Source organism: Pipistrellus hanaki (assembly GCF_964339955.1).
Source record: "Pipistrellus hanaki genome assembly, chromosome: 4".
In the NCBI taxonomy this organism is placed as follows: domain Eukaryota; kingdom Metazoa; phylum Chordata; class Mammalia; order Chiroptera; family Vespertilionidae; genus Pipistrellus; species Pipistrellus hanaki.
In genome coordinates, this window is record NC_140506.1 from 90,672,783 (window position 1) to 90,685,273 (window position 12,491).

General features: G+C 54.1%; 1 protein-coding gene across 1 annotated transcript in view; it reads right to left on the reverse strand.

Moving 5' to 3' along the window:
• Positions 1 to 9,619, reverse strand: part of KCTD5 (potassium channel tetramerization domain containing 5) — a 34,377-nt gene extending 24,758 nt beyond the window's left edge. The window contains exon 1 of the mRNA XM_084882520.1: positions 9,319 to 9,619. Coding sequence (XP_084738646.1) covers positions 9,319 to 9,570 — 252 coding nt within the window. The 5' untranslated portion in view covers positions 9,571 to 9,619. The remainder of the gene's footprint in view (positions 1 to 9,318) is intronic.
• Between the last annotated feature and the right edge of the window lie 2,872 nt (positions 9,620 to 12,491).

Consider the following 12,491-nt stretch of genomic DNA (forward strand, 5'->3'; position numbering starts at 1 on the left):
CAGCACGCTGCACTGATAACCTGATGATGTACTCTTGGGTACTCACACTTATACAGCAAGGAACTGGACCAAGACCAAGACTCCTGGATCTCGCCCCTTCCTCTCTCTTTCCGTCCTTTCTTCAAGTTACATAACAAGCGTGTGCTACATTTCTAGAGTAGCCAGGCTAGGTTTCTTTCTTTCTTTTCTTTCTTATTTATTTATTTTTTTTAATTTTTTTTTTTTTAAAGAGCCAAAATTAACACTGGATTCTCTTCAAATCAATTCCCTCTACTGACCTTTCCCACTTCTCACTGAGTTAGCATTTGACCTACTTGTGAAGTGCTGGCTGTAAAACCATATGTCTTCCCTAAAGGCATAAAAAAGAAAAATGCTGGCCTTTGATTCTTGAACATTTAATGGAAGCCAGCATACTCCTCACTCCAGTTCACACACTGGCAAGAATGCACTGGATCACTAATACTAGGTTGGCTGAATCTCTGAATCTCACTCCCAGGGGACCCAAGGGAGAATTGATGGCAAATGTTTGCGCACAGAAAATCCTATGCTTTTGTATTTAGATTTCAATGGAGAAATTTGACAGACAGACTATATTCTGCATTTAGGTCAGACACCGAACCCTCTTAGTTTCAAGTTTCCAGTGGCCACCCCTTTTCCATTGCAACAAAGGAGTGGTGGTGTCCAGTTCCTAGTGTGTTTGTGGAAATCCAGGAATGATCCAGCCCAGCTGCAGGTGTCCGGGGGAGGTGTGAAGCCTACATCCATGAGCCTGCGCCAGGGGACCCTGTGTATAAAAGTCATGTGTTCTATTTAATTCTTATGCTTCTGGTCCTCCTCACAATAAAAAATTTTTGAAGATATCAAAATTATTTGTTGAAGATTTTAAAAAAAATAACTAGGACTGCCTGGGACTCAGCGCCCCTATATCTGTTTTGAGATACCTCAGCCTATCTATCACAATGAGTGGCTGGCCCACCTCATCCTTCCAGAACCATCCGCACACACCTAACCTGACTTGCAAAAGCCAAGATCCTGGAGGCCAATGCTGAGGAAACCAGGGCCCACCAGAACACAACTGTGGGGGAGACGTGGGTGCATCCCCCCTTAGATCCCACCCGGGATGCCTTGAGCCTCTCCCAACACACACCACCAAGGCATGCCAACTCAGAGCAGTGTTCTCCAGTTTCTTGCAAGAAACCTCAGTGATCACAGTGGGAACTGGCCTTCCAGGACCCGTCCTCCCACCACCAGGGGCTCTGAGCATGAGGAGGCACCAGGAAGCAGGGAGACCGCGTGTGTGTGCCTGAGGGCGAGTTGGCACCACGAGGTTTGGGTGAGCCAGGGAGGCTCTGTAAGAGACATTAACAAAAAGACATCATAAGGGGAGAGTGAAAGCATTTTCGGTAGCTTTTTTCTAAAAGTACTGAAGTAAGATGAAGACTATTAAGAGCCGACCCCACTGACTGCAGTAACCCAGCTCCAAGCACCAGGCAGGGCAGATGTTCCAGCCACCATCTTCCTTAATGCTCACCAGGCCACCATGACTTAGAGGCACATTAACTTGCCCCAAGCCACACAGCCCATTAAGTTGTGGGTGGCGTCAGTCAGGGCCAGAGTACCAGCGGGGTTGCTCCATCCCACCCAATACCCACATCCCCATCGCAGACTGGAATTTTCTGGGTGCTCTAGTGTGGGGACAGATGACCATTAAGACCCAGTGAGAGCACTGGTGCTTGAACTGGAAGGGTCCTGGGTTCCATTCTGATCAAGGCCTCATGCCCAGGTTGGGGGCTCGATTCTCAGTAGGGGGCATGCAGGAGGCAACTGATCAATGATTCTCATCATTGATGTTTCTATCTCTCCCTGTCCCTTCTTGGAAATCAATAAAAATATATTAAAAATAAATAAATAAAAACCACCTGCTGGCACCCAGGCCACACAGACCTCCTCCCTTGGTGCTCCTTTAGAGGACCTGAGACTGCGGGCCCAGCGCTGCTGACCAGGAGAGTCCCTGGAAAAGAGGTTTCACCGCTCACAGGTGAAAGCAGCCTGACAACCTGGCCACAGGCGGGCATCTCTGTGCCCTACAACTCCATTGGTAAGATCAGTGTTCTGACGCCGCTTAAACTAACACCAGCCACTGTGCTGCTGGAGGAGGGGAACAGAGGACACGTGTGCACGGGGCAGAAAGAGGAACTGCTGTGGGCTGACACCACTTCCTCCGGCTCCCTCAGATGACTGAGGGCGGGACAGCTGATGGCCTGGGGGCCGGTGCCCTGAAGCAAGTGCTTCTCACCTTTTTAGGACTTTACAGCATTGACTGGGGCTGGCTCAGGCTCAGGGCAGAGGAGCCCTCCCGTTAGGCACATTGTGGAGACATGACCCCTCTTCTGGGAGCACCTGCTGGGCTCAGCGGAGGAGGAGAAGGACTGCTTCCCGCACACGGGACCATTCCCTCCGGTCCTGAACCAACCTGGATGCGTGGTCGGGGCTAAGCACAGACCCAGAGCCCCATCCTCCAGCAAAGTGGGAACTGACACGCACCAGTGTCTCAGGACACCCACTCGTGGCCTCAGGCTGGCGCACAGCTCTCATCGGGACAGGAGCCACTCGTAAGAATTCGGCCAGTTAAGCCCTTCACCTCTGATCTGGTTATATGAGACAAAATCTATCATTTCCACTCGGAATAATCCCCTTCTCTTGCCAAGTGGCTTAAAATATCATATTTCCACCCACAGCCCCATCACTGAGCCCTGTCTATAAAGTTCCTTTCACGAGAGGATCCAAGATGGCTGCTCGGGTATACACCTAGCCGCAGCAGCTCACAACAATTTCAAGGGAATACAACTAAAATGTAGAGTGGACATTGCCCAGAGCTACAGGTAGTCGACTGACTGAAAACTCTACAATAGGAAGGAGGGAGAAAACCAGAAGGAAAATAAGAGGAGCTGAAAAAAAGCCTAAGGTACGGAGACATGCTGCGCGCTCGCACGCACGCGCGCGCGGAGAGGTCGCAGCCGGAGAGGAGGAGAGGGCTGGGTGCTGCCTGGCGTTCCCTAGCAGGAAGGAAATAGAACCCCCAGCCTGGGCTGAACCCCCGAACCGGCAGCGCTGAGCCCCAAGTTATGTGCCAGACCCTGGGGACCCAGGCTCCGGCAGGGGGAGACAATCCCGGGGGACGGCGAAATGCGGGGCCCCCGGAGTCGCGCGCACATGGCGCGCAGAGGACTGAATGTTGACTCTGATGCTGGATTACCCTAGCCGGAAGAAACAAAGCCTCCGGCGGCAGCTCTGAGCCTCAGTCCAGACCGCCACGAACTCCAGGTCTGGGCCAGTCCCTGGGGACCCAGGCTCGGGCAGGGGGAGACGGAGCTGTGAGGTGGAGTCCTGGGAGCGCGGTGAAAGGCCGAGCCCCCGGAGTCGCGCACACTGTGCGCAGAGGACAGTCTGTTGACTCTGATCCTGGACTCCCCTAGTGGGAGGAAGAAAGAAAGCTCCAGACTGGAGGAACGCCACGAGGAGCAGGAGCCCCTGCCGGACACCGGCCAGCAGGGCGCCAGCAAGGAGCCGGGCGACGGGGCCCCCAGTGGGGGGGGTGCCCCTGAGCCTTCGACTGCTGAGCGCTGGCAACGGAGCCAAGGACTGGGGCTACTTCCTGGGCGGCGCCGACCCCGGCAACAGACTGGAGCAGCGCAGGAGCCCGCGGAGAACAAAGGGGTGCCACAGGCCAACCTGCTGAGCTCCCAGGACAAGGAGGAAGAAACCAAAGAAGTTCTCAATGTGAAGAAATCAAGTGAGAGCAAATGATAGTAAAATTACTTAAGAAAGAATACAAAGAAGATCTTGAAAAATCAAAGACTACGTCAGAACTCAACGTACCAGCCAACATTGCAACATAAATGCGTTTTGTTTTTTTTTAAAAAAAGAAAAAAAAAAGAGAAAAAAGGGACAGAATGTTGGAACAGCGGCGACCAGGCCTAGAGTGGCCAGGCACAAGGCAGTGGCAGCTGGGCCTGGAGCAGCAGTGGCCAGGCCCCAGAGCAGCAGCAGCCAGAACAAGAGCATCAACGGCCAGCACTGGAGCAGCCAGACCTGGGGCAGTGGCAGCCAGGCCTGAGGCAGAGGCGGCCAAGCCCAGGGTGGCCATTCCAGGAACACCCAGACACGGAGTGGCTGGGCCCGGAGAAGCCCGGCCCAGAGCAGCCGGGTTGGGAGCAGCTAGGCCCAGAACAGCAGTAGCCAAGCACGGAGCATCCAGGCTGGGAGCGGCCAGGCTCGGAGCAGCCGGGTTGGGTGCGGCCAGGCCCGGAGCAGCGGCGGCCAGGCTGGGAGCGGCCAGGCCCGGAGCAGCTGGGTCTGGTGTGGCCAGGCCTGGAGCAGCGGCTGCCAGGCTGGGAGCGGCCAGGCCCGGAGCAGCAGCTGCCAGGCTGGGAGCAGCCAGGTCCGGAGCAGCTGGGTCTGGTGTGGCCAGGCCCGGAGCAGCGGCTGCCAGGCTGGGAGCGGCCAGGCCCAGAGCAACAGCTGCCAGGCTGGGAGCGGCCAGGCCCGGAGCAGCCGGGTCTGGTGCGGCCAGGCCCGGAGCAGCGACTGCCAGGCTGGGAGCGGCCAGGCCCGGAGCAGCCGGGTCTGGTGCGGCCAGGCCAGGAGCAGCGGCTGCCAGGCTGGGAGCGGCCAGGCCCGGAGCAGCAGCTGCCAGGCTGGGAGCGGCCAGGCCCGGAGCAGCCGGGTCTGGTGCGGCCAGGCCCGGAGCAGCGGCTGCCAGGCTGGGAGCGGCCAGGCCCGGAGCAGCCGGGTCTGGTGCGGCCAGGCCCGGAGCAGCGGCTGCCAGGCTGGGAGCGGCCAGGCCCGGAGCAGCCGGGTCTGGTGCGGCCAGGCCAGGAGCAGCGGCTGCCAGGCTGGGAGCGGCCAGATCCGGAGCAGCAGCTGCCAGGCTGGGAGCGGCCAGGCCCGGAGCAGCCGGGTCTGGTGCGGCCAGGCCCGGAGCAGCGGCTGCCAGGCTGGGAGCGGCCAGGCCCGGAGCAGCCGGGTCTGGTGCGGCCAGGCCCGGAACAGCAGCTGCCAGGCTGGGAGCGGCCAGGCCCGGAGCAGCCGGGTCTGGTGTGGCCAGGCCCGGAGCAGCGGCTGCCAGGCTGGGAGCGGCCAGGCCCGGAGCAGCCGGGTCTGGTGTGGCCAGGCCCGGAGCAGCGGCTGCCAGGCTAGGAGCGGCCAGGCCCGGAGCAGCAGCTGCCAGGCTGGGAGCGGCCAGGCCCGGAGCAGCTGGGTCTGGTGCGGCCAGGCCAGGAGCAATGGCTGCCAGGCTGGGAGCAGCCAGGCCCGGAGCAGCGGCTGTCAGGCTGGGAGCGGCCAGGCCCGGAGCGGCCGGGACCGGAGCAACCGGGACCGGAGCAACCGGTCCCAGAGCAGCCGGGTCGTGTGCGGCCAGGCCTGTAGCAGCAACAGCCAAGTCCAGAGCAACTAGGTCGGGAGCGGCAGTGACCAGACCCGGAGCAGCTGGTTGTGGAACGAACCAGAGCAACAGAGGCCAGGCCCGGAGCAGCCAGGCCCGAAACAGCTCGCTCCTCGCCTGTACCTGCCCACAGCTGCCTCTCAGACATGGCTGGAAACTTTTGCGGGAACTTGAGGGTCTGCTGAATCAAGTGATGAAGGCTTAGATCTGGATGTGTTGAGTTAGTATAGCGCTGGGGTGCTGATCTGTGAGTGCCTTGGGTGGGGCCTGGATGAGGCTGGTTGACCTATTTGGAAATGTCTTTTGTGTGAAGTGTATCATTGGGCATGTGGAGGTATTATTGATATGAGAAAATGCTAAGTAACAGATTTACTATCTGAAAAGGGATTTACTATCGGGGAAAGGGAGGGAGGAAGAGACTGAACATAAACTGTGCACCTATGGATGAGGACAATGGGGGATGGGGAGGGGGAAGAGGGTGGGGTGGGAACCTGGTGGAGGGGGGAAGAAAAGAGGAACCTTTGTAATAATATGAACAATAAAGATTGATTTAAAAAAAAAAAAAAAAAAAAAAAAAAAAAAAAAAAAAAAAAAAATAAAGTTCCTTTCACTATCTTCCCAATCCTGACTCTTGCCAACACCAAGCACACCTGGAGCGAGCCCAAGCAAAGAACTGAAAGAGCAAGTCATCAGAAGCAGCACGATGGCCCCACCCCTCAAACACCCACCTGCTGCCACAGAACCTGCAAGCGCAAAGCCAGGACTGGCCCTGTCAGAGACCAGGGCAAATAGGCGCCCACAGTTTTCTCCCGGACGGGCTCAGCTGCAGACCAAATCCCCTCAATCTTCCTTCATCTGAGTGCTTTACCATCAACAAGCAGTCGTATTTCCTGTTGCCCTTGTACTCCGAAAGTAGCTCCACATTGAAACGGGGGCTGATTCAGCTCTATACAAGGTCTAACCTGTTCAACAGTACCTATGGGCCAGCTATCTTGGAATACAAAGAGACTTAACCAAAATGAATCACACATCAGGTATTTACTGAGCACTTCCAGGAAGCAGTATCACACCTAGCCAGTCCCTAAGGGACTGTGGAGGAGAAAAACGACCCAGGACAGACTCAGCCCCATGGAGGAAGCCCCAGGAGGAAAAGAGACTCCTCACTACACCGTCCATAAAGAGGACTTTGTGGTGGCACTGGGCCCAGAGTCAGAACTTGAGTCAAGGAGGTAGGGGCTGGTGGGCACTGGGTCCCACTCAAGCTCAGTCCTGAGAGGAAATGTGATGACTTGGGGGAAGGGGGGCCAGTTGTATCCCAGCTCTCCACCTTCCCTAGCAACCGGCCCGCCCACTTCTAAAAAAGCACTCTGAGAATGTCCTTAACTCCAGCTCTCCCACATGGCTTCACTGAGCTCCCCCAGACATTCTCTCTAACAGCAGCCACAGGCATTCTCCTGGTGAACTCCAAACCCTTGGAACTCCTACCCCTAAATCTCCCCACCCAACCCCTCTCCCAGCACCACCTTCTGCAAGCCCAGGTGCTCAGTGAACACTAGTCCCACTCAACAGGGAATCTTCCACCAGGACCACGGGGGCTGAAGCCCTAGGACTATCTGCCAGGTATGCTTTCATTAATCTTAACTGGGAGGTCAGGGCTGAGATGTTTACCTGTGAATCAACATCCTGTTTCTCTTCCATTTTGTAATTACTAGTGTCCCACTCCTCCAAACAGCCCCTCCCTCCTCCCTAATCCTCAGATTCCTCTCTAAGGGTTTAGTGACTCTCTGGACATTTTTTGTTTGTTTGTAATTTTTGTTAATCCTCACCAAAGGATAAATTTTACTTATTTTAGAGAGAGGAAGGGAGAAGGAGGGAGTGAGAAAAACATCTATCAGTTGTCTCTTGCACCAACCCCGACTGGTATGTGCCCTGACCAGGAATCAAACCCGAGACCTTTCAGTGTACAGGATGACACTCCAACCAACTGAACCACACCTGGCCAGGGCTCTGGAAAGAAACTGAAGAGACAAAGTATCTTATACATTTTCTCACTCGAAATAAAAGATCCTACTCCTATATCTAATGTGAATTAGCATTACTCTTTCTAACAAATTCACATTATCTGTGACTAAAATTAACCCTTATTTACTATCAACTATTTTATGAGACAGAAACTATAACTTTACCTTCACGTTATAAATTTCTGTTTTACATTTTAGAAAACAAATATGGCTAAGCGGATGATAATTGGAAAAGCAACAACATAGATATATTCTGATAGATTAATTGCCCTCCCTCAGAGAACTTTTACAATAAAGCATGAATTTTTAAAGTAGTCTTGAAACAGTCAGATAAAGGGATGAATGGACTTAACTGTGCAAGCTATAGTTAACTGGCTCAGAACCAATTGTTTCAATGTTGAATAGCCATTGCCTCAAAACAACCCGAAGGACGGGAGCAATTTAAAATCTGACTCAATACACGAAACAGGAACGCAGGAGTAGCAAGGCCAGTGAATGACCACTAAGACCCACTGTTTAAAAAGAAAAACAAAACAGTAAAACACACCCGCACTATAAAAGGAAAATCATAGCTCACAAAGCCTATTTCTATCCTGGAGAGGACTGTCATTTTCTGGGAGGTCAGTTCTCTCAGAGAACGTGCTCAAATGAGCAAAGGAGGGATTTGAGGGGTGGAAGGTGGGGCGCCAGAGGGCTGGCATCCCAAACTCTGATTTCTATCCATGAGTGCTGGTTTTGCAGTAACTCAAGAATTCTCATTTCCTGATCATAGGTCATGCCACCCTGAGGACGGTCTCTGGCATGCCTCTCAGACTGGAAGGATGTGAAGTTTTTGGGAAGCCTTATGCCTGGCAAGTGCTGGGCTGGCAGGGAATGAAGCCACGTGCTATTGCATAGGCCCAACTGAACGACCCAGAAAAGTAAGAGGAAGGCTTGTGAATTCCCTGGGACAAACATAGGTAACAACTCTATTCCAACAGCCTTTTCTGAGTTTCAATCCAACACAGCTTGTATAGCTCCCGAGATATACTCTGCCTTAGCCACACAGTCTTATAAGAGTAATGAACAAAGTAATTTACTTTCTATTACTGTCTGGAACAACAGTGTGAGCATTATATTATACGAAGACAAGCTGCAAACCAGCCTAGAGATTCCTATCCTTTTGCTAGGGCAGTGGGAAAACTAGCATAGTGAGGAAGCAGTCTGAAAAAGACTTCCCACCTGGCCCTTCCATGACGCCCCTCATCCACCCCTTACTATGAACCACATTCCCTCTGAAACATCCCTCTGTGGACACCACCTTCCCAGAATGCTCAATGGGGTGCGTGTTGTGGCTGAAAACAAAGCACCAATTCTCCAAACGCAAGTCCCTGGGAAAGGAAGACGGCCGTGTCGGCTCCCCCTGGCCCACATTAAGTCAAATGTCTGGAACGGGAAAAGCGAAGGACGCCAGGGCTCTCTGGTTTCAAACCCAGTGAGTACACTGGGACGGGGACGAGGCGGTGCTGACACACCGGGGCCAAAGAATCCAAGGAGGAGAAGAAAGTAGATCCACTACAGTCCGGGATGTGGGAAACCTCTCGCACCGAAGAAGAGTGAAGGCTAGAGAGAAAGAGAGAGACGCAAGGCGGAGTGGCCGGGGATCCCTGAGAGTAAGTAGTCGGTGCCAGGGCGCCATCCCCTCTCCGCCCGGCCCGGAGCAGGGAGTGTGGGGAGTCGGATCGAGCGAGTGACGAGGGGAGCGCGGCGCCCGGAGACCCGAACGGGCCTCCTCCGCACGGGGCCGGGGGTGGACGGCGGGCCGCAGGCCAGGGCCACCGGCCCCTTCTGGCCGGCCTGCGCGGCCCTCACCTTATCCGAGTCCAGGTCGGGGTCGGCCTGGCACAATCGGTACAGGAAAGATTTCGGGTCCCGGCACAGCGTCTGCCGGGTGGTGAGAAAATACGTGCCGCCGACGTTGAGCCGGACCCACTTGGACACGCTTCCGGGGCGCTGGACCAGGGCGCCGAGCCCCACGCTGCAGCGGCGGCACAAGCCGCCCCCCAACCCCGCCCCGAAACCGCCCGGAGCCGGCTGGAGAAGCTCGCAGTGATTCTCCGCCATGATCCCAGCAAGCCCAGCCACAGCTCCCCTCCGCCGGAAGCGTCCGTCCTTTAATACCTTCCTCCGCGCTCCGTCCCGCCCACGGGTCCGCCCTGCTAAAGCGCCCGCCCGGGCGTCGCGAGGTAGATGAAAAGTTCCGACTCGGAAAAGCCGAGGATCGCGCCCTCTTCTGGCCAAAGAAGGGAGTGACGTGGTCTGTGGGACTCGCGTAGAAGCACAGAGATGAGGACAGGCGCTGGGCTGGAGCTTGGCCTCCCCACCCCCGCCCCACTTCAGTCTTAAATACAGGTCACGACAAAGATCCACCAAAAAAGAACTACACCGGTCAGTGCCACTGTCTACGCTCTACATGCTTTTTTTATTTTAATCTTTGTTGTTGAAAGTATGACAGCCCTAGCTGGTTTTTCAGTGGTTAGAGCATTGGCCTGTGGACTGAAGGGCAGGGGATTCAAATCCCATCAAAAGGTCGGGGAATCCTTGGGCGTGCAGGAGGCAACCAGTCGAAAGGCACATTGATGTTTCGTTCTCAGTCTCCCCCCTCCTCCCTTCCACTGTCTCTTAAAATATCAATGGACCCCTTGCTGGTTTGGCTCAGTGGATTGGCCTGCAGACTGAAGGATCCTGGGTTCGACCCCAGTCAGGGGCACATGCCCAGGTTGTGAGCTCAACCCCCAGTAGGAGCATGCAGGAGGCAAGCAATTGATGATTCTCTCTCATCATTGATTTATCTATCTCCCTTTCCCTTCCTCTCTGAAATTAATAAAAATATATTTTAAAAATATCCAGTGAGGATTAACAAAACAAAAAAAGTATTCCAGATGCCCTTCTCCCTTTTCCCCCATTGACCCCCTCCACCCTGCTCCCACCCCCTCCCCAGGCCTTCACTGCACTATTGTCTCTGTCCAGAGGTTATGCATATCCTAATATATAAAAAGCCAGGGGCTGTCACAACCAAAACAACCAGACAGACAGCGAACAGCAGGCTGTGTGGGGCAACCAGGCCAATGGGAGGGGGCACTTGGGGGTGACCAGGCTGGCAGGGGAGGGGGGGGCAGTAGAGGGCAACCAGGCCAGCGTGGGAACAGTTGGGGGAGATCAGGCCAGCAGGGGAGACAGTAAGGGGTGAACAGGCCAGCAAGCAGGGGCAGTTAGGAGTAATCAGGCTGGCGCAGGGCGGGCAGTTAGGGGTGATCAGGCAGGCAGGAAGTCGAGCAATTAGGAGCCAGCAGTCCAGGATTATGAGAGGGATGTCCAACCGCCAGTTTAGGCCAGATCCCTGGCATCCCCTGAGGGGTCCCAGATTGGAGAGTGTGCACTGGGCCTCTATTCCTATCTAATAAAAGCCCAATGTGCAAATTGTCCCCTCCAGCAGGAGTTTGGGAGAGCTGAGTCGGATTGTGATGTGCACTGACCACCAGGGGGTGGCAATGAACATGGTGCTGGCATCAGAGGGCTATGGAGGCACTGCAGGTCAATGGGCCCCGACTAGAGCAAGACATGGCAGGATGGTGGAGCAGGTGAGCAGGCAGTGCCAGCCCAGGTGAGTGCAAGCAGGGACCTGATTACCCTGCTGATCATCCCACAGACAGCAACCAGCATCAGTGCAGGGGGTGGGGCTGCTGCCCAGCTCCCAGGCGCTGGCGGAGGGGGGAGGGAGAGCAGGGAGGGCAAGGGGTCAGGGGGCCTGGCCCCAATCGATGGTCCTACAGGCAGGATGGTGAAGCAGGTGAGAGGGCAAGGGGGGCAGTGCTAGGCCAAGGCAGAGTGCCAGGTAGGGCTGTTGGGCTGTGAGACTGGCAGTGCAAGCTGGGGCCCCAATCTCCACAGGCCACCTTGAGGAACCCCACCTGTACACCAGGCCTCTATGTGCATATAAGTTCTGTGGTTAATGTCTTCCCATTTCCACACCTTTTTATTGCAAGTCTACCATAGATACGCACAAAATCATCCAGCTACTACATCTAAAGCACAAGTATTTTTTAGCAAGAGGAACAGACTCATCAAATTATATGATTAAATCATTGACCAAATAGAAAATTTATATAATAAAGCCAAAAAAAAGTTGTGAAGTACCGTTTACAATAATTATTCACATTCAATGTGGTATCAATACATTCAACAACCTGGCCCCAAACATAAATTCTATCCAAATAACTTATATATTCAATTTTAAATAACACAGACTGAATTAGAGGCCAAATAGCCAGCAAATAATCTTTTTTTTTTACTTTATTTTTTATTTTTTATTTTTATTTATTTATTTTTTAAATCAATCTTTATTGTTCATATTGTTACAAAGGTTCCTCATTTCTTCCCCCCTCCACCAGGTTCCCACCCCACCCTCCGCCCCCTCCCCATCCCCCATTGTCCTCATCCATAGGTGCAGTTTATGTTCAGTCTCTTCCTCCCTCCCTTTCCCCGATAGTAAATCCCTTTTCAGATAGTAAATCAGTTACTTAGCATTTTCTCATATCAATAATACCACCACATGCCCAAGGATACACTTCACACAAAAGACATTTCCAAATAGGTCAACCAGCCTCATCCAGAAGTATTTTTACTTCTGGATGAGGCACTCACAGATCAACACCCCAGCCCTATACTAACTCAACACATCCAGATCTAAGCCTTCATCACTTGATTCAGCAGACCCTCAAGTTCCCACAAAAGTTTCCAGCCATGTCTGAGAGGCAGCCGTGGGGCAGGGGCAGGTGAGGAGCGAGCTGTTCCGGGCCTGGCTGCTCCGGGTCTGGCCTCTGTTGCTCTGGTTCGTTCCACAACCAGCTGCTCCGGGTCTGGTCACCGCCACTCCCGACCTAGTTGCTCTGGACCTGGCTGCTGCTGCTCCGGGCCTGGCCGCACCCGACCCGGCCAGCAAATAATCTTATATAAGAATAAAAATACAACTGAAACCGATTTGG